Source organism: Peromyscus eremicus, chromosome 1 (genome assembly GCF_949786415.1).
Source record: "Peromyscus eremicus chromosome 1, PerEre_H2_v1, whole genome shotgun sequence".
Lineage (NCBI taxonomy): Eukaryota > Metazoa > Chordata > Mammalia > Rodentia > Cricetidae > Peromyscus > Peromyscus eremicus.
The window spans coordinates 195,119,369-195,147,195 of NC_081416.1; the positions used below are offsets into that span (position 1 = coordinate 195,119,369).

At 40.3% G+C, this 27,827-nt stretch overlaps 1 protein-coding gene across 1 annotated transcript; it reads left to right on the forward strand.

The window, feature by feature from the left end:
- Positions 1-373: 373 nt before the first annotated feature.
- Positions 374-27,448, forward strand: Znf606 (zinc finger protein 606). The gene is made up of 6 exons (XM_059245316.1): positions 374-450; positions 1,711-1,767; positions 2,180-2,271; positions 17,260-17,386; positions 17,654-17,749; positions 23,532-27,448. The coding sequence occupies exons 1-6, from the start codon at positions 420-422 to the stop codon at positions 25,505-25,507; spliced, it is 2,379 nt and encodes a 792-aa protein (XP_059101299.1). The 5' UTR covers positions 374-419; the 3' UTR covers positions 25,508-27,448.
- Positions 27,449-27,827: the final 379 nt, after the last annotated feature.

Here is a 27,827-nt window from a genome sequence, read left to right on the forward strand (position 1 = left end):
GAGGTTGGTGTTGGGTCTCCATCTTGGCTTTTCATACAGGGTCTCTTACTGACCTTTCTGATTCCACTCTATTGACTGGTCAGAAATCCCCAGAGATCCTCCCGTCTCTGCTTTCCCAGTGCTGGTATTACTTGCTCTCCACTCACTGCACCAGGCACATATATTTAACATGTGTAACACAGATCCTCTTGCTTATGGCAAGCTCATCTCTATAACTCTACTCTGTTATGTTTGAAATGTAAATTACATTTGTAAAAAATCATGCTTCTCAGAGGTCTTTTGTTAGCTTTGTGGGTGGGTTCTCTTTGTTCTCATTGGCTCTTGTGTGAGAAAGGACCAATTTTGTCTTTTTTTTCCACTTTGTCTCTAGGTTGGTAATTTCAGTGCTGGGCAGGACCCTGGTTGATTAATCCTCAGGGATGGCAGCCATCAACCCATGGCCCTCCTGGGGTGAGTCCATATCTTGATTTTTCTGTATTTTCCTTACAAGAGATTTCTTGTCACTGTAGGTCAGGGCTGAGAGGGGACTGCTGGCTTTGGGAGATAATAGAAGGTCCAGTTGTCTCAGTACAGAATTAGAACTGATTAGTGGTTAAGGGGACGTTTATTCATAAAAGACAACACAAATATTGTATATTTGAGAGTCTGCTCCTGAAAAGGGCCTCTATAAGATATTCCAGTAATTTATGGGACTCTTTAGATGACTGTCATACAATACATGCAGTCAAAATTTTTTTTTAACTTCTACTGTGTTTTTCACCTTTAGTATTGTATTTCACTTATATAACATTGATCTGTTTTTTTTTTAATTTATATTTTTATTACATATACAGTGTTCTGCCTGCATATATACCTGCATGCCAGAAGAGAGCACCAGAACTCATTATAAATGGTTGTGAGCTCTCATGGTGGTTGATGGAAATTGAACTCAAGACCCATGGAAGAGCAGCCAGTGCTCATAACTGCTGAGCCATCTCTCTAGCCCCATTGATTTTTTTTTAAAACAATGTTAATAGTGCTATGTGATTGTTTTATCTTTAAGATTTCACATAGCTATCTAGGCAGTATCCTATGTACATAAAAAGCTGATAATGTTGCATCTTATCAGATACTTGTTGAGCCATTTAAAGGGTTCTGTTTTTAATTGCCTTGTTAAATCATATTCCATAGGTAGGTCTATTTCCTGTACAAATCCAGGTTGTGTTGGATTTGTCATATGCCCTTGTGTTATGGAATAATCTTTTTTTTACATTGTGAAGCTGTCTTTTCCAAGGCGCCTTCTGATTTGTTTAATGAAAGAGCTGACTGGTGGGTAGCTAGACATAGGTATAAAGCGGACAGCCAGACAGTAGACCCTGGGAGGAAGAAGGGCGGAGTCTCGGGAGTCAGAAGAGATACCATAAGATGCAGAGCATGTAGAATGAGAGGTATGTACATGAGGTAAATGAGCCTTGTAGCAGCGCATAGATTGATAGAAATGGATTAATTTAAGTTATAAGAGCTAGCTAAAAAACGAGCCTAAGCTATTGGCTGAGCATTTATAATTAATAATACGTCTCTGAATGGTTATTTGGGAGCAGCTGCCGAGACACAGAGAAACTCTACCTATACCCTTGGACTCTGTATAGGACTCTGTCATGTTCCTTTTTTCTTTTGTTACCTTTAGTCACTGGGCTTTAGTCACAGTCATAACCTGATCCTTCTCTGCAGGTACCCTCATGGACCAGTCTTGGGGGATGGCAGCTGCTGACTCTGCTATTTCCTGGGGTGAGTCACCAACTTGTACCCTGAACTGTGTTGTCTTCTGTGTTCTTTAGAACAGGAGCTTGTAGTCTATCTCTCACTCTACAGAAGAATAAAGAGGGATCAGAAAACTGTAGGGGTAAAGTGATGATGACATCTCTAGGACAGATAACATGAGAATTAGTGTCTAGACACTTAGGGCTCAGACCCAGAAAGGCTGTGAAAAGTGCTTCTCAGGGATGGTGCCGCATAGCATAGGTCAGTGAGGAGTCATATGTTGTCACCTTCTCTGAGTCCCATTTCCTTCATCTAAGTAGCTTTCTTCCTTACCTGGGATGGTAGGAACAAAGGCAGGGCGTAGCCTTCCTCATTTCCATAGGGTACATGAACTTCTGACAGGAAGAAGTGCCTCTATGACTTCTTTTTTCTTTCCTAGCTCTGTGCCCTCAGGATCCAGCATGGTACATAGAAGGAAGCCCTGAGGACGAGGGAAGAAGGGCGGCTGGACTCCTAGCAGCCCAAGTCCAGGTGAGATGGCACTTCTGCTTTTTCTTGAAAGGTCACTGCATTCCCAAAGGATAAGTGTCCAGGCTTTCCTCAGCCACCTTCGTTGATGTGGTTCTTAATGTACAGCAGCAAGAGCATAGGTCGAGGATGCAGTCAGTTAGCAGTTTGAGGTAGGGGAATCCAGTCAGTTCTCTATGATACAGAGCTTTGCTGTTGCTCTGCCTGTCCACAGAGCTGAGGTACAAACTATGTCATCATTGGTTTGGGAGAGATGAATGATAGCCATTTTGACTGGCAGCCCCTATTCCTTTACCCCCTGTTCTTAACTCATGTACTCAGAACCAGATTCAGGCTGATATTGTGTAGTATACTCCGTGCTTGCTGTGAGAACAAGAACAGATGTGAGCCTTTACCCTGAGGACCTAACAGGCTACTTTCCAAGGTGGTTCACTCAGGTAATGACACTTCACAGCTCCCTTGGGGCTACACATGCTCTGTAGGATACAAGAAGCCCAAGACATGGAGGGAAACCCTAAGCCCTCTTGCAGCTCAGTCCACTGATGTCTTGGGAGATGAGACAGAGTCTGCAGAGAGGTCAGAAGGAGTACAGGATTGTGGAGGCGAAGGTTATCTTGAATACATCAAGAGGTAAAAGGAAGGCATCAGATGGGTGCATCCTGATAAGCAGGGGTCTGGCCTGCCTGTTGCTCCACAGGTGTGCTTGAGAGCCGGGGTGTACTGTATGACTGGTGTCTGCATGCAGACTGATTTTAGGTAGGAGAGGCTAGAAAGAACCCAGGTGGGCTTGCATGCCTGCTGCAGAGCTAGGAGCCTCAGAATTGTTGGCCGCAGGAGGCACTGTGATCCAGAATGTGGCTGGAAAGGTGTATGGAGTGGAGAGGCCATGAGAGGCAGGCTGCTGTCAGAGAGCTGCAAGGGAGTCCAACAGGGGCTTGGGGACTATGAGAGCACCTAGGCAGCTCCTCGGAGAGAGGACAGGAGGACAGTAGTGTTGTGTGTCAATAGTGCCACTGCTTGACCTTCTTGCCTAGGCCCTTCATCAGAAGCAGCCACTTGTCTTTTTTTTTTTTTTTTCTTTTAAAAAATATAATAACTATTGAGACCTCTACATACTAGAAAGTTGTATAGTTCACTGGTTTTTAATATAGTCACAGAATGGTGCTTCCAACCTCTAATTCTGGAGCATGTTTATCACCCCAGGAAGAAATCTTTTATCTATTAGTAGTCACTCTCTTTCTCCCTACTTCCAGTCCTGGCAACCACTAATCAGTTTTCCAACTCTGGACTTGCCTCTTCTGGGTATTTAATTTAAATGGAATCATAACATACGACATTTTGAATCTGTTTCTTTCACTTGGCATATTTTAAGAGTTATTAACTTAAAAAGCCTTTAAAAATTACATTTATTTATTTTTGTATGTGTGTGGGTATACCCATAGAGGTGTGCTTGAGGGTCTGAGGACAACTTTGAAGAGTTGATTGTCTCTTTCCATCACATGGGTCCCAAAGATTGAATTTAGGTTGTCAGGTTGGGTACCAAGTGCCTTTACTCACGGAGCCATCTTACCAACATCTCCCCCTCTTAAAAGATTTATTTATTAATAAAAAAGTTTTTTTATTTATGTGTATGGTTGTATGTCTGTACACTCTGGTCCATTGGTAGAGGAGCCATTGCTCTTAATTACTGAGCTATCTCCTCAGCCTCTTAAAAAATATTTTGAGAGAGAGAGAGAGAGAGAGAGAGTGTGTGTGTGTGTGTGTGTGTGTGTGTGTGTGTGTGTGTGTGTGTGTATACCCAGGTACCAAAGGATGCCAGTAGAGGGTGTTGAGTCCTTTGTAGCTGGAGTTAAAGGCATCTGTGAGTTTTTGTGAGTTGCCTGATATGGATGCTGGGATTGGAACTTCGGTCTTTATGATAGAACAACAAGTGTATTTAAATGCTAAAGTGTGTTTAAATACTAAGCGTCTTGCCAGCCTCCATGCGTGAGTTCATATTTTAGAATGTCCTAGAGTTTCTTTTCATGGTTCAGGCACAGTTATTTTTTCTTGTTTTCAGTTTCTTAAATCTTGATTTATTTTTTAAAACTTAGTCAAATTTGCACTTATTCTGTTTACTCCCTGCTATGAAAGGTAGGAAAAAGTAGTTTGAATATTTAGGTCTTTTACTTGTAAGTTAAAATAATGAAGCAATGAAGCAAGCCAAGGTGAGATCCTAAGATTTAAATATTTGAAAGTAACATCTCTATTTAACTTTATGCCTTCCCTCAAATTAAAAAGAAAATAATAAAACCTCCTACAGTTTCAAAGCTAACAGGTGAGCTGCAGTGAACATGTGCTGTCACCACATGGCAGTACCGCTGTCCCCAAGAAGCAGAAGGGCCTGGATGGAGTGATGCAGGGTGATGGTTATCTGGCATCAGAACTTTGGGGGCCAAGGCTCACTGCTGTCACAATGTGAACACCATTTTCAGATCCTATAACAAAATCACCAGCAGTGAAGATAGGCTAAGATAGATGGGTCCCGAGTAAGTGTCAGGGGAACAGAGTTAGCTAGAATCAAATGCTACGAAGAAGCCTGAATAATCACTCTGCTGTACTCAATGGTTCTTATGTGAGAGTTTCTGAAAATGACTAGTTATTGCTGAGAAAAATAAAACAATTAAAATAACAATACCTTGTAATGTCTGAAGAGTTGTGATTTCTGAGAACATGCTTCTGACCCCCTTCCCAGGTCATTGCTTTGGAATTCTCCCTGTTGGAAACTTGGACTTGAATTTTGATTGTTTTTGTTTTTGAGATCAGGTCTCACTGTGTAGTCCTGGTTAGCCTGGAGCTTGCTATGTAGAACAGACTGACCTTGAACTCAGAGAGATCCCCTGCCTCCCAAGTGCTGGGATTATAGGCATACATACCTATCATTCTGGCCAGCTATGACTTTTTAATTAAGCAAGATCTTGAGGAACGCAGTGGACCTGCTGTCCCCATATGGCTCTTTCCAGGTTAAATAATTACTGAAATAAAGCATTCACCTGGTGAAAATATCAAAAGCTGCCATCTCTCAGCTGAATTCATTCTTGGAAATACATCAGTAAAATTTCATCCAGCATGACCCTAGATCCTGTTCTTTCAAGGAATAGGGGAAATAATATTAGTGAAATATCCCAGTTTGCTTGAAAATTTCCAGCAAATAGGAAGTGCTCTCTGTACTGGTCCACTGAGAATTTCTGCATGACAAATATGCTTGGCAAACACGAGTGGTGTGTACTAATCATTCATGTGTGAAGGTTGACTTTTTTTTTTCTGCAAAGAGCTTGTGTTAAAATGCTAATAATAGCCAGGGATGGTAGTGCATGCCTATAATCACAGCACTTTGGAGGCAGGAGAACTATGAGTTTGAGGCCCTGTCTTAAAAAAAGTGGTTGGGGCTGGAGACCTGGCTCCATTCTTAAGAGCACTTACTGCTCTTCAGAGTACCCGAGTTTGATTCCCAGCCTCAATAATAGGTGGTTCACATCTACATGTGAGCTGGGTGGTGGTGGCGCACGCCTTTAATCCCAGTACTCGGGAGGCAGAGGCAGGCGTATTTCTGTTAGTTCGAGGCCAGCCTGGTCTACAAAGTGAGTTCCAGCAAAGGCACAAAACTATACAGAGAAACCCTATCTCGAAAAACCAAAAAAAAAAAAAAAAAACAAAACCAAAAAAACACATCTACATGTGACTTCAGCTCCAGAGCATCTCTGGATTTGGCTGGCACTGGCACACAGTGGCATATATTCACACAGGCACACATGCATAAATAAAAATAAATATTAGTCCCTAAACAACAACAACAAACAAACACGACTGGCTGGTGAGATGGTTCAGCAGGTAGAGTGCTTGCCATCCAACAATCCTTGGTGGATGGAGAGAGCTGACTCCATAAATGTACCGTGGCATATGTCCCATATCATACACACACAATAATAATAAATTAAAAATGTAAAATAGCCCCAAACAAAATAGAAAGTATTAATATTGAAAGGCCATTTGGGAGGCCTTATGAATGCCACAGGTTCCATGAAGGAGCAAACGAGTTCAGATTATTAGCAGCCTTTCTAGGAAGAAAGCTAAGACCTAGCTTATCAGCCTTAGGCCCATGGTTTAAATGTGTGGTGAGTATGTAAACACCCTAGGAAGTGTTTTAGAATGCCTGGGTAGAGGCACATGTTACATACAAAGTAGTATATGCAAGAATGTTTGTAAGAATTTGAGTTAGACATCTCTGCAAGTCTTTCCACCATATGGAAAATATAAGCTGGGCCTGTGAGCATTACCTGTGTTCAGCAGTCTCACCCTAGTGCCTCAGGTAACACTGAACCCTGCTTCCTCCCTGCTCTTGGTGGTGAGGGCTTCACTGGAAACTGGTACCTACTGCGTAGTATCACTTTCAGCTTCTGTGTTTTTCATTTGCAGTTCTAGACTAAAAATGTTTGTCTGCTTACCTATCCCTGAGGTTGGGCCTCCTGTGGTTTTGTGACCCCCTACATGGTATATTCACCAGGAGGGCTCACTGTCTTTACAGACCTAGTTTGATATTTCTTTTTTAATTCTGGATTTTTTTTTTTTTTTGACAAGCTCTGCAATTACAGAAAAGAGTAATTCAAACACCATCTCTGAACGAACAGCTCTGTAGCCGGGTGTGGTAGCACATGCCACAAATAATGTGACTAGAGAGGCAGAGACAGACAGATCTCTTATGAGTTCAAGGCCAGTCTGGTTTGTATATTGAGCTCCAGGTCAACCAGGGATTTACAGAGAGACCTTGTCTCAAGGAACAAATGAAAAAACAGAACCAGAACAAAAACCCTTCCCCAACAAAACCCAGTAGTTGTTTTACTATATTGGCTTTATTTTCACTCTTTACATAGTCTACAATCTGTCAGAGCAACTGAACATGGATGGATTCCTTGTATACACAGAGTTCATTTTTATATGTAGAAAATATAGGCAATACAACCTATAATCCTACAAGTAGCTTTGAAAGATTTTTTTTTACATCTTATTTTATGTGTGTGGGTGTTCTATCTGCATGCTTGTCTGTGTACCATGTGCATACAATGCCTGTGGAGGCCAGAAGAGGGCAGTGGATCCCCTAAGATGAGTGACAGCTGGTTGTGAGCTGCCATGTGGATGCTGGGGATTGAAACCAGGTCCTATGTAACAGCAACCAGTGCTATTAACCCCTGAGCCTTCCCTTCAGCCCTACATGTAGTTTTGAAAAAGCCTACTTGGATAAATTTTGAGGTCTGTTCTCATTGGTAGACATAAACAGGTCAGGTTTTTTTTTTTTTTTTTTTTCTGTACTGTCAGGTAATACCCTTCAGCAAATTGCAGCCTAATTGTTTTAGGGATGGGCTTCTAAGCCCCCCACATCTGTCATCCTTGCCATTTTAGCCAAAACTACCAATGTTTCTGTTATTTCACTTTGTGTACACATGTGACTGCTTGCTTATGTGTGACCCTAGAAGTAGAATTTTACTGGGTCTTGGGATTTAGGGTCTATTTTTCTGATGCTGGTGTCTGCCACCATGATGGTCCCCAAATGCTGAAGCCACTACTCAACTCCATTCTGGAAGAGAAATATCCATTTTCTTGAATCTTTGGTAACACTTAACGTCAAATCTCTCTCTCTCTCTCTCTCTTTTTGATTATTGTGAGGCCAAAAAGGTGCATTACATTACTTTAGTTTGGATGTATTTGATTGTTAGTGAGGCTGGTATTTTTGACTTCAAATTTTTTTTTTTTTTTTTTTTTGAGCTGAAGATCGAACCCAGGGCCTTGCGCTTGCTAGGCAAGTGCTCTACCACTGAGCTAACCCCCCAACCCCCGAGGCTGGTATTTTTTAGCAGGTATTTTCTTCCCTTTAACCTCATCCTCCCTAACTCATAGATTTCTAGCAACCACCCTTTTCACATGCATCTGGGTCTTGAATATATACATATATATGATAATATACGTTACCTTCTATTTGTCTTGGTATCTTACCAGTTAAAATGATTACTGATGTTTTGTCAAATGTATGTCTTTGTTTATGGCTGATGGCTTTTCCATCTTTTAAGATACTCCGTATTCTTTTTAAAAGTAGTTCTAATCAACTGTCTCACTTATCCAGAGGGCCTGATCCAGTTCCATGGGGGCTTCTTAGCTATTGGTTCACAGTTCATGTGTTTCCACTAGTTTGGCTATTTGTCCCTGTGCTTTTTCCAATCATGGTCTCAATATTTCTTGCTCATATAATCTGTCCTCTCTCTTGCCGATTGGACTCCTGGAGCTCCACCTGGGGTTTGGCCGTGGATCTCTGCATCTGCTTCCATCAGTCACTGGATGAGAGTTCTATCATGACAGTTAGGGTGTTTGGGCCATCTGATCACCAGAGTAGATCAGCTTGGGCTTTCTCTCGACCATTGCCAGTAGTCTATTGTGGAGGTATCTTTGTGGATTTCTGGGGACCTCTCTAGCACTCTGCTTCTTCCTATTCCCATGGGGTCTTCAATTATCATGGAATCTCTTTCCTTGTTCTCTTACTCTGTTCCTGATCCAGCTGGGACCTCCCGCTTCCCTAAGCTCTCTTTCCCCTGACCCTTGCCCTCCATTACCCCCCTTCACCTCCAGTTTGCTCATGTAGCTCTCATCCATTTCTTGTCATTGGGTGATCCCTGTATCTTTCTTTGGGTCCTCTTTACTAGGTAACCTCCCTGGAGTTGTCAGTTGCAGTCTGGTTATCCTTTGCTTTACATCTATTATCCACTTAATGAGTGAGTACATACCATGTTTGTCTTTCTGAGTCTGGGTTACCTCACTCAGGGTGATTTTGTTTCTGGTTCTATCCATTTGCCTGCAAACCTCATGATGTCATTGTTTTTCTCTGCTGAGTAGTACTCCATTGTGTATATGTACCACATTTTATTTATCCATTCTTTAGTTGAAGGGCATCTAGGTTGTTTCCAGGTTCTGGCTATTACAAATAATGCTGCTATAAACATAGTTGAGCATGTGTCCTTGTGGTATGATTGAGCATTCCTTGGGTATATGCCCAAGAGTGGTATAGCTGGGTGTTGGAGGAGATTGATTCCCAATTTTCTAAGAAAGCGCCATATTGATTTCCAAAGTGGCTGTACAAGTTTGTATTCCCACTAACAGTGTAGGAGTGTTCCCCTTGTTCCACATCCTCTCCAACATAAGCTGTCATCAGTGTTTTTGATCTTAGCCATTCTGATAGGTGTAAGATGGTATCTCAGAGTCGTTTTGATTTGCATTTCCCTGAAGATTAAGGATGTTGAGCAATTCCTTAAATGTCTTTCAGCCATTTGAGCTTCTTCTGTTGAGAATTCTCTGTTTAGCTCTATAGCCCATTTTTAAATTGGACTGTTGGGCATTTGATGTCTAATTTCTTGAGTTCTTTATATATTTTGGATATCAGCCCTCTGTCAGATGTGGGGTTGGTGAAGATCTTTTCCTATTCTGTAGGCTGTCGTTTTGTCTTGTTGACCATGTCCTTTGCCCTACGTGAGACAGTTGATTAGCTTGAACTATTTAGGAGGCCCCGAGGCAGTGGGATTGGGACCTGTCCTTAGTGCATGAACTGGTTTTTTGGAACCTAGGGCCTATGCTGAGACATTTTGCTTAGCCTTGGTATAGGGAGGAGGGGACTGGACCTGCCTCAACTAAATCTACCAGGCTGAACTGAATCCCCAGGGGAGACCTTGCCTTCGGGGAGGTGGAAATGGGGGGTGGATTGGGGGGGGGAGGCTTGGGGGTGGGAGGACAGGGGAATCCATGGCTGATATGCAAAATTAATTATAAAATAAAATTTAAAAGTAGTTCTAGCACCAGGTGGTGGTGGAACACGTCTTTAATCCCAGCACTCAGGAGGCAGAGCCAGGCGGATCTCTGAGTTTGAGGCTAGCCTGGTCTACAGAGTGAGATCCAGGAGAGACACCAAAATGACACAGAGAAACCCTGTCTTGAAAAACAAAAACAAAACAAAACAAAACAAAAAGTAGTTCTATCCTTTATATTCTTTCTGGAGTCTTCTGCTGGATATTGGGTTTCCTAGATAAACTGCTGTCTGATTTTCTTCCTATGGGTCATATTCTTTGTAGAGTTGGGAGCCCAGGAATCTCTTTCCACCACCACAGAACTCTTTGTATCCACTCATTTCTGTCCTGTCTCTTTTTCACAGTCTTTGAATCCTTTTTTTTCTAAAAAAGTCTGTCCTGAAGCTTCCTGTTCTGTTTTGTATTATAACCGCTCCAGTCTGAGAGCCTGAGAAGAGGCCTTACAGTTATTTGAAAGCTGGCTCAATCTGTTGTCTGGATTTCTGTCCCCTTGTCCACCCTGTTGTCTCTACCTGTATGGCAGATGTTCCTACCTTCTATCTATTGTCACCAAGAAAGGTCTGTGGGACTTCTTGAGAGTCTTGCTGGGCTACTGCCCCATAGTTTTGCCTCCTGATTGCTGCTTCCTGCTTTCCTGCCAGTTTCACTGGTTCCATGGGCCTGTGGGCTAGAATCAGTTACTTAGTTCTGCCTTCAGTTTCCTTAGTGCAAAGTGACAGGCTTTCCCACCTTCTTTGCCAGACTGAAGATGTTTCCGCTCATTAGTCAGTCTGACAACCTCCCACACTCTTAAGCCTAGGGGGCCTGTGGAAATTTTGCTCAGGTGTCTAAGTGCATTGCTGCTGGTAGCACTACTCACGGGGTAGAGTGGCTGGTCAAGCTGTCCTGAGCATAATAAGCCTTTGCTCCATCTGTTCCCAGACTGATTTCTCCTGTCTTTGCTTGTAGCCAGTTTACTTTGGTTCCGCGGAATCTCTCCCACCTGCGTCCTGTAGCTGCTTGGTCCCACACACAGGCTTATAGTATTTTTAAACTATGGCCATGGCAGGCTTCTTGCTAGCTAGCTCTTATATCTTAAATTAACCCCCTTTCTATAAATCTATACTTTGCCATGTGGATTGTAGCTTACTGGTATCTTTACATCTTGCTTCTCTTGTTGGCAGCTAAGCAGCATCTCCTTGCCTCTCCTTTTTCTTCCTATCTGTTTTGATTTCACGCCTGCCTCTAAGCTGCCTTGCCATAGGCTGAACAGCTTTATTTATCAACCAGTCAGAGCAACACATATTCACACCATACAGAAAGACATCCACAGCACTTCCCTCTTTTCTTTTTAATCAAAAAGGAAGGTATTAACTTTAACATAGTAAAATTACATATAATATAACACTTATCAAGCAAGAATTACAGTTACAATATTTAGTCTATTTGTATTTGACAAAATTAAAGAAAATATTCTATCATCTGTCTTATATTTGTGGGTCCAAGGTTTCATATCTAACTTATCTCTTATCATAACCAAGGAAAACAATAATTGAAACTTTATTCTTCAACTACATCAAAGACCTCAGAAGGATATAGTATTACTTAAATAAACAGGAAGAACATTGTAAGAAACTTCCAAAAATCTAGAATGACAGAGACAGCTGTCTGTCTGGATAGTCATTCAAAGTTTCTCTGCAATGTTGGGGCATCCATATTCAGCCTACAGGCCTAGAGTCTCTCAGTCACTTTTTCTGTGTCCTGTAGACTCTATGGCAGTCTCCTCTGTGAAGCAGGAACCTGAAGGACCATTTTGCCTTGCAAAGTTCAGTGGTCACCTTCCTATGGGTCCTGCATGTTCAGTTGATACAACATTTTGTCAAGCAGTCCAGGCAAGAACAGTTTCTTGTCCAAATGATTATTTTTGCCAAGAAGAAGATAAATTCCATATGTAGTGTCTTTGATGCCCATCTTTCTCTTGGAAGTAAATTGGTGCGGCCAGGAGCAGATGTGTCTCATTGTCCAGAAAGTCTTAAGTGGGCTGCCATTTTGTTCTGTTGATGGTGTTCTTTGTCTTACAGAAGCTTTTCAGTTTGGTGGAGTCCCAGATATTAATTGTTGATCTTACTGCCTGTGCCACCAGTGTTCTGTACAGGAAGAAGTCTCCTGTGCCAATTCATTCAAGGCTATTCCCCACTTTCTTTTCTATCAGGTTCAGTGTATCTGGACTTATGTTGAAGTCTTTGATCCACTTGTACTTGAATTTTGTGCAGGGTGATAGATATGGATCTATTTGCATTCTTTTACATGCCATCCAGTTAGACCAGCATCATTTGTTGAAGAGGCTTTCTTTCTTCTGTTGTATATTTCTGGCTTATTTGTCAATGATCAGATGTCCATAGGTGTGTGGTTTACATCTGGGTCTTTGGTTCAATTCTATTGATTAGTGTATCTTTTTATGTCAATACCATGTGTTTCTTATTACTATAGCTCTGTAGTAGAACTTGAAATTAGGGATGGTGATACCTCTGGAAGTACAGCAAGTGCTGTTAATCACTCAGCCCTTTCTTCAGCCCTCTAATTAAAACAAACAAATGAACAAAAAACAACAAAAGATCTTTAAGTAGAAAAATAGAACATAAACTGAGGATTACCTTTCTGTTGTTGCTGCAGCAGGTTAATATACGCTTAGGTGCTTAGAACAATTTTATTCCCTTGTTTTGAACTCAGAAGTCTACAACGGGCCTACATAGTTGGAAGTACTACCATAAATAAGCCTGTAACCTTGGCACTAGGGGAGGTGGAGGCAAGAAGATCAAGAATTGAAGACCAGCATCAGTTACCTACTGAGTTCAAGGATTGAGTTTGAGGCTAGCCTGAGCTACATAAGATCCTGTTTGAAAAAGACTAAAAACAAACTCTGCAAACCAAACAAGACATCACCACCACCAAGTGTCCGGGATGCAGGGCTGTGATCTTTATGGAGGCTCCAGGAGAGATTTTTTCCCCCTGCATTCTTTGACTTGAACCCTTCCTTTCTTGGACAGTAAAGGCAGTACTGGGAATTTAGCCTAGAGCTTTGTGCGTGTTAGGCAAGCACTCCATCACCAAGTAGCATCTTTACCCTTCTCCTTTCTTAAAACCAATCTTTCCCACTTCTGCTTCCATCATTACATTTTGCTTCCTACCTCTTCCTTCTTCACATGTATGACCTTCTGATTACAATGGATCCACCCAGACAGTACAGGTTACTCTTGTCTCAGCATCTTTACCTTAGTTACATATGTAAGTCTGTCTGTTGTTAGGGTAACAGATTTTGAGGGCTAGGATGTGGACATCCTTCTGCTTTTTTTTTTTTTTTCATCCTTCTCCTATTCTGCCTTCCTTATACACTCATGTTCATCACCTTCAGCAACATCTGGCTTTCAGTTTCTGCCTTCAACTTGTTCTAACATAGCCTTTTTGTTAAGCTGTAACATTTAAAAAGCAAATCTCAGAATTGTGTGATATACCTGTATTTCTAGGTATTTGTTTTAGGATATAATTAACAGTACCTTTATCTCACAACACACCTAGCAAATGTTACCTAATGCTCAGTTTACATTCTATTTTTTTTTCTCACTGGTCTCCACCTTACCATAGTTTTATAGTTGGTAAAATCAGGGTCAAAACAAGGCACTCATGTTGCTTATAGTTTTTATCTGAAGAAACTGGATTTCCCTGGCTTCTTATTTTGCCTGATTTTGCTTTCATGACGTCAGTTAAGTGTCATCTCATCTCTTCAGTCCCAGGTAGAGGCCTAAGTAGATTCATTTGGCATTTTTAAGAAGAATACTTCTTGAGTGCTATTTAGTCCCCCGTGTGTGTGTGTGTGTGTGTGTGTGTGTGTGTGTGTGTAAAGAGCTTTTGGGAATTGATTCTTTGCCTCCACCCCATGGGTCATAGGAACAAGCTTGTAGACTTAGTGGTAAAAACCTTTACTTGCTGAGTCATTTCACCAACATTGTGTTTGTTTGTTATTGGTTTTTAAATAAAAATTACTTCATTGTAATGACCTCACAAAAACATCACACAATATTTAAATAAGCACTCACCCAGTCCCAAACTCTCTGTATTCTAATGAATAGTTAGAATAGCTATCCTGAAGCAGTAGAGCTTTGCTAAGGGTAAAAGGTGCCTTATTTTTGAGATAGGTTCTCTCACTGTCTGGGGCTTGCTGATAGGTTAGGCTAGCTGGCCAATTAGCTCCAGGGATCTGTCTATCTCTGAATCCCCAGTGCTAGGTGTTGTCACACTGATATCCTTGTTACACATCTCTCAGTTTTCCATCATGTGTGACTCGGTGGTTATTGATAGCTGTCACCAATGGCCACTGTTTTATTAACAGGGTTTGTGAAATCCTCTAATGATTTAATTTGTTTATGTCTAATTATTAGAAATTCTTCTGTTCACTTTTGAACATATTTAAAGGGGTAGGAGGTGAATTCGTGGGAACCTACAGGGTTGACAGTTGCTAGGGTGTGGGTGTTGACTTTGTTAATTATGTTGAAGCTATTTTGGAAGACACTCCTCCACCCTGCTGGAGACCAGCTTTGGTGGGTTCAGGTCCCAAAGAGAAGATGTGGAGTCAGCAAGGGTTGGGGGTGAGGGTGGATATAGACACAATCTGGGGGTGAATTGGGATGACTGCCCAAGTGTTTATTGAAAAAAGGTTATACTCCTTTTATACTCAGTAGTTTAGCCATAGGCAAGACTGAAAGCAGACTCAATGATTCATGGATAGAAAGTGGCCATTAACTTCATTACAGCATTTTTCCTGAGACAAAAGCAATAAGTTCAGCAAGTATCTAAATGCCTGTTATTCCCAAAGGTTCAGTAACTCCACTAGGACCCCTCTTACATCAGTGGAAGGGCCGCAAGTTTTTCCTGCCAGAGATAAGAAGAATGACTGCTTTTAGCAAGCAGGAACTTTTCTCAAGCCACCGAGGGAATGGAGGCCTTTATCCAAATGCGTGACCTTGGAAAAAGGACTTCTGGGGACCGGCCACTCAACTACAATTTAAGAGCAATTTTCATCCCTCAAGGGATATGATGGAGCGTGAACACTGCGTTGTTCCCTAGTTGCCTTCCATGTGTCTTAGTGTTATTCTATGGGCCTATTCTCCCCATACACTCCCCAAAGGGAAGGCCCTGATGTCTTACTCTTTTCCCATTATAATGTACCATTCTGATTTTTCTATGCTTACTAACTTCTGATGAAAAAACAAAAGGTTTCTTTATTCAAGCCAAGCCCAGGCAGGGACTTTGTCCAACACCCCAAGCCCTTACAGTGAGTGAAGGAGGAAGCTCTGAGCACTCATTACAAGGAGTTTATACAGGAAAAGTTTACATGCAGTGGGGTGCATATCTCAGGATTGGATGAGGGGCTTAGGGGTGAGGTAGTTCTTTGAAGTTACTGGCTGAACTGTAAGTGTGAAATTACTAATCGCTGACAGGATGCAGGGTATCTATAGAGACATAAATTTTTACTCCGCATGTCCTGTTTTGCTGAGTCCAGGATATAGACATTTAAGTTTATTGTTCCAGTCCTGTTTTCACATGAGTCCAATCTCTCTGATCAGCTGGGTTTGTTACTCCCCATGTCCTGTTTTGCTGAGTCCAGGATATAGACATTTAGGTTTATTGTTCCAGCCCTATTTTCACATGAGTTTAATCTCCAGTCAGCTCTAAATTACTGGTTAGCTTTTAGATTCATTTATAGATCAGCAGATACCTTCAGATGGGGGCTGACTCTCAAGAGGGCTACTGATTTTACCTTTCAGGGTCAGGTGTGTCCAGTTAGTAAATCTCCAATTTTCCCGTTCCTGGTCTAATCAGGGGGCACAGTTGGGATATCTGGGTACAGAGTCATCACACTCTGTGGTTTCATGGTGGTGGGGAATTTTTTTCCAAATAATTATTTTCTTTAAGGAGACTGCCATTGTATACTTTTTTATCCTTCAAAGCCCACACAAAATTTCCCAAAGGAAAAGGCATAAGGGAACTCTCATAACACATAATGAGAATCATTAAAACTGAAAGTTAAAAGATGCTAGAGAGTTGTGGTCTGCAATGCCGAAATGCTGGAATTTTGTCACACAGCAATGCTCACCATGTGGTCCACACCAGCACTCCACAGGGCTTAGGTTGTATGAGACAGGCAAGGCTGGAAGCCCTAGGGTGGTAAGCATGGCCTCTCAGCTTGTCCCCGTTATGACTATGTTAAAGTTCATTGTGCTTAGATTTTTACACTTCTCTGTCAATTTGTAGAAACAACAGGATCTTTGAAGGAAACAGATCTGGAAAGATCAGCAGCAAGAAAAGTAGAGAAATTAACGTCACCAAGGTTGGGGAGGGTTTCTGAGAAGGAGGTATGGTACGTTCAGTACTTTTAGGTGCTTCCTGTTGGAAAGGTGGAGGCAGAAATCCACATTCAGGCTTATCAGTCTCAGAGTAGCAGGGATCTTGGTGAGAGCTTGCTGAAAAGAAGATTTGTCAGTGTATGTTCACCATCCTTAGATTGTCAGTATAGATCAGCAGCAGTCATGGGCTACAGTAAGACTGAATGTGTCAGGGTGTCTGCAGGAGTTGAGTTTTGAGGTTATAAGGAAGTCTGCACCAGAATCAGACGAGAGTTGGGTTTTGAGGGATAAGGCCATCTTTGCAACAGAATCAAGTTTTTGTGTTAAGACAGTCATCTTATGAAGGTAGAATAAATGCACTTCTGTTGGTTGGAGTAAAAAAAAAAAAGTCAATATATTGAAGAATAGGCAGCAAGGGCTAGCTTAGATTAGAGGTTTATAAGATTAGGGTCAGGGTTTTTTTTTTTTTTTTTGTTTTTTGAGACAGGGCTTTTCTGTGTAGTTTTGGTGCCTGTCCTGGATCTTGCTCTGTAGAACTCACAGAGATCCCCCTGCCTCTGCTTTCTGAGTGTTGGGATTAAAGTGAGTCATCACATCTTAGAATCTTGATAACATCTAGTAAGTCCTTTATATCTTGTCTCTTCTCCTCAAAGGCTGTCAGCCTCATTCCGTCCCTAGAAAATTTGGAAAGGTTTGCCCTAGGCTGAGAAGGATCATATATGCTCTTTTAGGAACCAGTGACTTTCAAGGATGTGGCTGTGGCCTTCACCCAAGAAGAATGGGGGCAGCTAGACATTGTTCAGAGGACTCTGTACCGTGATGTGATGCTGGAGACCTATGGACACCTACTCTCTGTGGGTAAGTCAGAAACTACTCAAATAAATACAGCTATTTCCTCTGCAATGTCTTCAGCTATAATGTGAAAGTAGTATGTTGTGTCTCTAAAGGGCTGATCTTGAACTTTAAGATTCAGAGATAAAATTCCTAATACTTATGAAATACAAAGGGAGAAGGATATGCATATTCCACTTAAGTGAGCAGTCACAGAGGAAGAGGGAAGGGGAGATTTCTTTGGCAACTCCAAAGCTTTGTCACCAAAATTACATGTCTTTCCTCCATCTGTAGGGAATCAGATTGCTAAGCCTGAAGTCATCTCCCTGTTGGAACAAGGAGAAGAGCCATGGTCAGTAGAGCAAGCATATCCTCAAAGTACTTGTCCAGGTGAGGTGAAGCCTGGGCATTGAATGAGGAACTTTTCTTGAAGTTTTGCTTTTTGATAAATGGGCTAAGGGTAGAGGAGTTCTCTTCTAATACTTCCAGAATCTCCTCTAGGGAGCTTTCTTTCTACTTCTTTTTTTTCCTTCTTCCTCTTCCTTCTCCTTCCTTTTTCCTTTTCCTTTCTATCTTCTCTTCCTTCTACTTTCCTTCTCTTCCCTCCCCTCCCCTTCTCTTCTGTCCCCTCCCCTTCTCTCCCCTCCTCTCCTTTCCCTTCCGTCCCCTCCCCTCCCCTCCCCTCCCCTCTCCTTTCCTCCCCTCCCTTGATTGAGAGTAGAGCCTCTCTCATAAGGTTGCAGTTCTGTGCTGAATTTCCCTCCCTTTCTGTCTGCTTTGTGCTTGGTGTTCATATTTGCTATACTTTCTCTAAGATAAGTTTTCATTTATTTACCTACTTAAAAATTTGCTTTTTCAGTTTCCAAATTGTAGTCTATGGCTTCAAACACTTAGAAAAACAACAAATAAACAAAAATAATTTTTGAATATTAGCCAGTGTATTCATATGATTAAAAAAGTCAAAGCTACATTAAAATGTATAAGTTGAAATTTTATGTATACTACTGTTCTTTACCTACATTAACTATTATTTCCCAATACAGATAATCTTTTACTCTTTTTTTCCTCTTTTACCAAGTTTTTGTTGTTGTTATTGTCTTAGTGGTTATGCTGAGGATTACAATTAACATCTCTATAATAATCTTACCTGGATTAATGCTACTTTAATCTTGTTAATATTAAAAAAATTCTGCTTTTGTATAGCTTGGCTTCTTACATATTTATGCATTTTATGTTATCAGCACACATTTGTAATTAATGATGTTTTTTTATTTTCAATTGTTAGAATTCTTAAAATTTTTAATTGTATTTATTTGTGTGGGGGTGGGGTGGGGTGGGAGTAGGTGAGTACCCATGTGGAGGTCAGAAGATGATTTGCTGAATCAGTGTTTTCCTTCTGTCATACGAATGTTTCAGGTTGTCAGGTTTGGTAGCAGGTATCACTGAGTATCACTGAGCCATCTTTCTAGTGCTGTTTTATCTTTAAAATCAGATAAAGAGATGTTATAAAGAAAAAATGTAATTTTGCTGGGTGTGGTGTCACACGCCTTTAATTCCGAGCACTTGGGAGGCAGAGGCAGGTGGATGTCTGTGAGTTTGAGGGAACCTGCTCTACATAGTGAGTTTCAGGATAGCCAGGACTACATAGGGGGGACCTCTGTCTCCATAAAACAGGAAAAAAGGAAAAAAAAATGTGATTTTGCTGTTGTGTTACTATGTAATTTCATTATTAGTGTTCTTTAAGGTATTTCTGATTTTTTTTCCATGTCAGACTAAGGAGCTTCTTTTAGCATTTCTTTTTTTAAAATTATTTTTATTTTTAATTTTGTGCATGTGTGTTTGCATGTATGCACAAGTGAGTCCAGGTGCCCAGAGTTATAGGTGGTTTATCTGACTTGGGTGCTAGAAACTGAACTTGGGTCATCTGCAAGAGCAGTATATTTTCTAAACTGATGAACCATCCCTTCCGCTCCTGTTAGCATTTCTTTCCTGCTTGCTTAAAAATATTTTCATTTTTTACGGGTATGTGTGTGTGCCTCATATATATGCATTGCAAAACTCCATAGAGGTCAGAAGAAGGTATTTCATTCCCTGGAACTGTAGTTATAGATGGTTGTGAGCTAGGAATTGAACCTGGGTCTTCTGCAAGAGTAAGTGCTCTCACCTGTGAACCACCAGCTTCTGTTAGCATTTCTTGTGGGGCAGGTTTGTTAGCAACAAATTCCAAGGTTTTATCTGGGAATCATTTGATAATTTTAATGGGTATAAAGTTCATGGTTGACTGAATTTCTCATTTTAGCTTCCATAGTTTCTAAAGAGTAATAAGTTGTAATATTATTGAAGATTGCCTGTATGAAGAGTTTCTTGTCTTTTGTTGCCTCCTGTGGATTCTTTTTTTGGATTTTGACAGTTTAATTAATTATGTATATTCATGTGACCTAAGTTGTCATGCTATTTTTAATTAATTAATTTATTTTACATCCAGTCACAGTTTTCTCTCTCTCCTCTCCTCTAAGTCCCTCCCTCCTCTATCTCCCCCCCCCCCCCATCTACTCCTTTGTTTCTGTTCAGGAAAGGGTAGGTCTGCCATGACTATCAAGAAAACATGGTATATCAAGTTGCAGTAAGACTAAGCACCTCCCCATGTATTAAGGCTGGGCAAGGTGGTCCAGTATGAGAAGCAGGGTCCCAAAAGCCAGTAAAAGAGTCCAACACAGAGTGCCTAAATCAGTTCCACACAGGCTCTGTGGTTGTCAGTTCAGTCTCTGTGAGCCCCTGTGAGCCCAGGTTAGTTGATTCTGTGAGTTTTCTTGTGGTGTCCTTGATCCCTCTGGCTCCTACAATCCTTTCTTCCCCTCTTCTGCAGGATTTCCTGAGCTCTGCCTAATGTTGGTCTGTGGGTCTGCATCTCTTTCCATAAGTTGCTGGATGAAGCCTGTCTAATGACAGTTGGAATAAGCACCAATCCATGTGTATAGCAGAACAATGTTAGGCATCATTATATTGACATTTTTCCCCCTCCAGTCATGCTTGGTTCTACCCAATTCTCTTGGTCATCTAGTCTGTGGATCCTGGTGCTCCAAGCAGTGTCAGGGGTGGGTTTACTCTCTGGGCATCATTTTTAGGCTAGACTGATCATTAGTTGGCCACTCTTTCAATCTTTATACCACCCTTACCCCTGCACATTCGATAGTCAGGACAGACTGTAGATTGAAGGTTTTATAGCTGGGTTGGTTTCCCACTCCCTCCTCCTGATGTCTTGCCTGGTCATAGAAGATGGCCAGTGGGCTATGTATGTGTTATTGCTAGGAGCCTTAGTTGTAGTCATCCTTGTAGATTCCTGTGAGATTCCCTTGTACCAGGTTTTTACTTGACCCTGAAATGCACCCCCTCTTTCAGTACTCTTCCCTCCTTCCCAACCTGATTGCTCATGTTTCCATCCTCACCTGTCCATAGTCCACTCAAAATCTCTTCTGTTTCCCCTTCCCAGGGAGATCCAGGCACCTCCCCTCCCACAAGCCCTCCTTGTTATCTAGTCTCTGAGTCTGTGGATTGTAGCATAGTTATCCTTTATTTTACAGCTATATCCACTTATGAGTGAGTACATACCATGCTTGTCTTTCTAGGTTTGGGTTACTTCATTCAGGATGATTTATTTTTGAGTTCCATCCATTTTCCCTTCAAATTTCCTGGTGTCCTTGTTTTTAACATCTGAATAGTACGCCATTGTGTAATTGTACCACATGTTCTTTATTCATTCCTCAGTTGAAGGACATCTAGGTTATCCAGCTATTACAATAAAGCTACTATGAACATAGTTGAGCAAATGTCCTTGTGGTATGATTGAGCATCCTTTGGGTATATACCCAAGAGTGGTATAGCTGGATCTTGTGATAGATTGATCCCGTTTTTTTAAAAACTGCCACAATGATTTCCAAAGTGGCTGTATAAGTTTGCATTCCAACCAGCAATGGAGGAGTGTTCCCCTTACTCCACATCCTTTACAGCGTGAGCTGTCATTGTGTTTTTGATCTTAGCCATTCTGACAGGTGTAAGATGGAATTTCAGAGTCATTTTGATCTGCATTTCCCTGATAGCCAAGGATGTTGAACATCTCCTTAAGTGTTTGTCAACCATTTGAGATTCTTCTGTTGAGAATTCCCTATTTAGATCTGTACCCTATTTTTTAATTGGATTATTTGGTTTGTTGATGTCTAGTTTGTTGAGTTCTTTATGTATTTTTGGAAATTAGCCCTCTGTCAAATGTGGAGTTGGTGAAGATATTTTCCCATTCTGTAAACTGCTGCTTTGTCCTATTGATGGTGTTCTTCGCCTTACAGAAACTCCAGTTTCATGAGGTTCCATTGATTAAATGTTGATCTTAGTGTCTGCACTATTGGTGTCCTGTTCAGGAAGTTGTCTCTGAGATGGCTCAGCCATTAAAGGCTAGGCTCACAACCAAAAAAATTGTCACTATTAAAGCCTCTATGAGCATGTTGTTACTCAGTTTTTCCTTTCTATTATTCTGGATATTATATTGTTGGTTGCACTGGTATGTTCTACCTCAGTTTTCTGCCAGAATTGTTAGGATATGTGTTTCCCCTATTTGGCAAATTAAAGACAAGAACCCCAGCCAGATAAGACAATGGTTTTTCTGGGTTGCTGACTTCTAGAACTGTAAGATAATAAATCTGTGTTATGTATCTCACTAAGTATGTGATAACTTATTATAATAGTAGTACAAAATTAATACAGATTCTCTTCATTATTGGATTGATAACCCAGCCATGATGACACATTGCTGATCTCATGTGTCACACACACACACACACACACACACACACACACACACACACACAATTTGGCAGGCATTTTGCTGGATTCAGAAACTGACATTCAGTCATCACAAAAGTCTGCTTAGGATTAGTGGTAGAGCTAGCATTTAAATACAGATGTTCAAACTTCAACTCACTGTGTTGTTTTTCTAGTCCATTTCTTTTGTCACTGCTCTAAAAATGATTCTCTAGTGGTCACAGGAATTACTTCTCTAGGGGAATCTTTAAACTGTGATAAGATTTCCCTTTGAGCTGCTAAGTCTTATGTGTTTAAATCTTGACTGGACTTTGGAGCAACAATTATTGTCATAGTAGTTTATTATAAATAACATCCTGGCTTGAAATTGTTTGTTGATACTTTACTTTCTCATAACCTTCTACCAATACCAAGATGGGAAGCAGGAAGACATTATAATACAGAAGTAAATTATAACTATTTAATGTTTTAAATATTACTTGCCAAAGACCTCCTGCATGCTTATTTATTAAGCCCTTCCTTCCTTCCTTCCTTCCTTCCTTCCTTCCTTCCTTCCTTCCTTCCTTCCTTCCATGTTCTTTTGTCAGGGGTATCCAGGGCTGCCATTGATTCACTAGGATGGCTTATAGGATTTGAAACTCACTACTTTTAGGGTTATGGTTTATTACAGTAAAAGAATAGAAAGCAATATGATAGAGTCCAGAGGAAGCCAAATATAAGTTCCTGCTGATATTTTCACAATGGAGTTATATATTTCTAGCAGGAAATTGTGATGATCTGTAAAATTGTCTACTAGGAACCATGTCTATTAGGACATGGTTGAGCTTAAGCCAGTGTTCTTACTGGAGGTTAATCATGTAGGCAGTAGTACTATATGACTGAGATTCCCCAGACTTCAGATCCCTAGAGAGAAATCACATCTTCACTAGAAATCACATTAGTTACAAGCTACCTAGAGAAATTGGTAAAGTTTATTTCAAGGCCCTGAGCATGAAAAGGTATAATAACATTTACAATATTCATATTATCAATTCTCAGGAGATGGCTAAGGCTGAGCCAGGAAGCAAGCCAGTTTGGTAATGTGCATGGCTTGAGTAGCTCAGCCCTTCATAGTTAATTTTTTCCTGTAAATGTTCCTTTTCATGTAAAAGTACTCAGTGATTTTAGTAGTGTTATTATATACTTTGTTTTGTAGTTATCAATTTTTTACTTTTGACTGTTCTCTTATGAAATTTTCTGGCTTACATGTCTGTACTTGAAAATGAAATATACTCTAGCCTTTTCTATAGTATGAATAATGAATTTCACCAGTGAATCTTGAGGCCTTTATGCACTCACAGCTCCCCTGCTTCTGTTTCAGAGTGGATGAAAAATGTTGAAAGCAAAGCACTGGTTCCAGCACAGAGTGTTTTCGAGGAAGAACAATCCAATGGAATGACATTACAAAGATATATATGGGATGACCCTTGGCTCTCCAGGCTAGGAGTTTTGGGATGCAAAGACCAACTAGAAATGTATCACATGAACCAGAGTACAGGTATGAGGCAAATGGTCTTCATGCAAAAACAAGTACTTTCTCAACCAGGTTCTGAATTCTGTGATCTTGGCACAGAGTACAGCCAAAGCTTAAACTTGGTTCCATCTCAGAGAGTTCCTCAATTAGAACATTTCTATAAACCTGATGCACATCTTGAAAGTTGGAGATGTAATTCAGCCATAATGTATGCAGATAAAGTTACCTGTGTAAATAATGATTATGACAAAGCCTTCTGCCAGTCTCTTCAGCCTGTTTACCCTGTCGGAATGCAAACTGGAGATCATCTGTTCAAATGTACTGATGCTGTGAAGTCTTTCAATCATATTATACATTTTGGCGATCATAAAGCAGTACATACAGGAGAAAAACTCTATGAATATAAGGAATGCCATCAAATCTTTAACCAGAGCCCATCAGTTACTGAACACCCAAGACTTCAAATTGGAGGAAACCAGTATGACTATAAAGAATATGAGAATATCTTTTACTTCTCATCTTTTATGGAACATCAAAAAATTGGTAGTGTAGAAAAAGCATATAAATACAATGAATGGGAGAAAGTCTTTGGGTATGACTCATTACTTGCCCAACATACAAGTACTTATACTGCAGAGAAGCCCTATGAATATAGCAAATGTGGAACATCTTTTATTTGGAGCTCTTACCTTATTCAGCATAAGAAAACTCATACTGGAGAGAAACCCTATGAATGTGAGAAATGTGGAAAAGTTTTTAGGAATCGCTCAGCCCTTACTAAACATGAACGGACTCACACTGGAATAAAACCCTATGAATGTAAGAAATGTGGGAAAGCCTTCAGTTGGAATTCTCATCTTATTGTACACACAAGAATCCATACAGGAGAAAAACCTTATGTTTGTAATGAATGTGGGAAATCTTTCAACTGGAACTCCCATCTTATTGGACATCAGAGAACTCATACTGGAGAGAAACCTTTTGAGTGTACTGAATGTGGGAAGTCTTTTAGCTGGAGTTCCCATCTTATTGCCCATATGCGAATGCATACTGGAGAGAAACCCTTTAAATGTGATGAATGTGAAAAAGCTTTTAGGGATTATTCAGCCCTTAGTAAACATGAAAGAACTCACTCTGGAGCAAAACCATATAAATGTACTGAGTGTGGAAAGTCCTTCAGTTGGAGTTCCCATCTTATTGCTCACCAGAGAACTCACACAGGAGAGAAACCTTATAACTGTCAAGAATGTGGCAAAGCTTTCAGAGAACGCTCAGCCCTTACTAAACATGAAATTATTCATTCTGGAATTAAGCCCTATGAATGTAATAAATGTGGGAAATCTTGTAGCCAGATGGCTCATCTTGTTAGGCATCAAAGGACTCATACTGGAGAAAAACCCTATGAATGCAATAAATGTGGAAAATCCTTTAGTCAGAGCTGTCACCTTGTTGCCCACCGGAGAATTCACACTGGTGAGAAACCCTATAAATGTAATCAGTGTGAAAGGTCCTTTAATTGTAGCTCTCACCTCATTGCACACCGGAGAACTCATACTGGAGAGAAACCATACAGGTGTAATGAATGTGGGAAGGCATTTAATGAGAGTTCTTCCCTTATTGTACACTTGAGAAACCATACTGGAGAGAAACCCTACAAATGTAATCACTGTGAAAAAGCTTTCTGTAAGAATTCGTCTCTGATTATCCATCAGAGAATGCATAGTGGAGAGAAACGCTTTATATGCAATCAGTGTGGAAGAGCCTTTAGTGGGCATTCAGCCTTACTTCAGCATCAGAGAAATCATAGTGAAGAGAAATTGTAACTGAATTAGTCAGAGACATTTCTTTTACTGTGTTTGACAACATTCAATAAAAACATACAACATTGGGAGGGAAAAAAAAAGCCTATAAGTATTACCAATAAGGAAAAATTTCACTAAGAATTCAGTAAGACTGTCTGTATTATTATACAACAGGAAATCTCTTCCTGGAAGAAACCTTATGAGTGACATGAGTGAAAAGACTAGGGAAAACCTTTTGGCAGTTATGTAGCCCCTATGCAGTGTCAGGGAATTATAGATAAAAGCTCTTAAGCTTCTTACGTGGTCCGCAAGGAATCCATATTTGAGGAACATGATTGGGGGATTGAGGCATCCTAACAAGAGTTCTTATTTGTAGATCAGTGTGCAGTATTAAGGGCAAAGTCTTATGCCAAGAATAGTGTTTTGACTGGAAAGATACTGCCTAGAATGTTAGATGGAAAGCTTTACATTAACATTTTGTGCATAATTATAGAAACAGGGAGGGTCTAGGTACTCTTTAAGGGATAGATGTGGAATAGTAAATCTGAATCTAAGAAAAAACTAGTGCAGTATTGAGTGGAATATTTACTGTTGATCAAGGTTAACCTCTTTAGAAAAGATTAGTAAAGGAGATCACTAATGATAGAAGATAGAAAGGCTGTTGCCTAGAAGTATGAGACTGAGTTTTGAAACAGAAAGTATATAGCTAGTAATCTAGTGTGTCAGTGTCCATTGGCACTTATCAATGAATTGTTGGGCAGTTAGTTTATAATTCTTTTAGGCAGTCACTATAAATTATAATTGTGGACACTGGCAATGTATGTAACAGAATGAACAACCATAAGAAGGACACAATTGTATATAAACATCTATTGTAACATCTAAAAAAGTGTGTTTGGAGAAAGACCTCTTAGATTATGGAGAAATTAATCCAGTTAATTTGTTTTTTATTTATTTAGTTTAGTTTTTGTTTTTGTTTTACAAATACATAAGCACTTAAAATGTGCTAGGCTTCATTTTAAATGTTTTTTAAAAAGATTAACTTGTTCAATTCCCTTAATTCTATAAAGTAGGCATTGTTGCTATCCCAGTTTTACAAATGGAGAAGTAGAAGCAGAGATATTGAGCAACTTACCCAAGGGACACATCTAGTAAGGAGTACAGTTGAGATTGTTTGACTCTAGAGTTTGTGTTTTTAACCACTGTGTTTTCTCACTCACTTTTGTTCAGTGTTTTTATAAAGATTTAATAATAAAATTCAAGGAAATCTTAAGTATAAAAAGTGAAGTTTCCTGGTTCCTGTGTCCTGAGGGATTTTCGCTAACATGTGAACCCAGATTTCTTTGAAATACGAACAACTCTGAGAAGGACATGGGACACCACTGGATCCTGGGTTCCATAGAATTCCATGGCTCACAGCTTTGAGGGTTACAGACAACAGGGCATTGTGAACTTGAGTAACTGTAAGGACTGTCCCATGTGGGTTCAGAAATTCTCCTGATAAAGCAGAAGCAAGGCTATTTGTTCTTTGACATGTTGGAAATTAGCGCCCATTAGGACACCAGTTTTCAAGGTACCCTCTGAGTTCATTGTTAGCCTTTTCCTTATCTTCTCTACATGAAAAGATTGCTTGATAGGAGGGAGGATTCGGGAAGAGAGTTCTGCCTGAGTCCATCACCGGTAGTGAGGAAGTTCCTTTAAAGGAGAAAAGGAGCAAACGGAATTCAAAGACTCAGGCAAGGATCATTTCTGGATATGCTTCAAAGGTATTGGGTAGAAATTTGCAGCACATAAGATTCATCTAGCCCTCAAGAGTCCAGGACTTCCTAGTGGTGAGAAGTAGTGTTAAAATTCTGTGTTCACTTCTGACTCTTACAGCTTCAAGCAACTTGGGATGTAACATTTAGTGCCCTCCTTTGCAGGATTTAATAGTCTCTTAATAAATATTATAGGAAAAAGCAACTGATGGCTTTTATTGTGATTTTTGCAATGACTCTTGGAGAAAATAGTAATATGGCCTATGTAAGAGAGTGAAAAAAATGTATTTAGAATCATACTGTCAAAATGATATTAATCTTGCATTTTAATATCCCAAAGAAGCCCCATTTCTCAGATTTCTAGATTCCCAAGGAGTTCCATATATTGTATGCAATAGTCCATAAGCACTCTGGCATCTTATTTTATAACCTTATTAGCAAGCAGTATTATCTCATAAAAGTATTTTTAAATGGGCCTTCCATGGTGAGTCTATACTAGGAGTCGAAAGAAAGTTCTAGGGCTAAGAGTGTAGTACAGGATGGAGGGCTTGCTTAGCTTTTGCAGGTGCAAGGTCTAGGTTTTA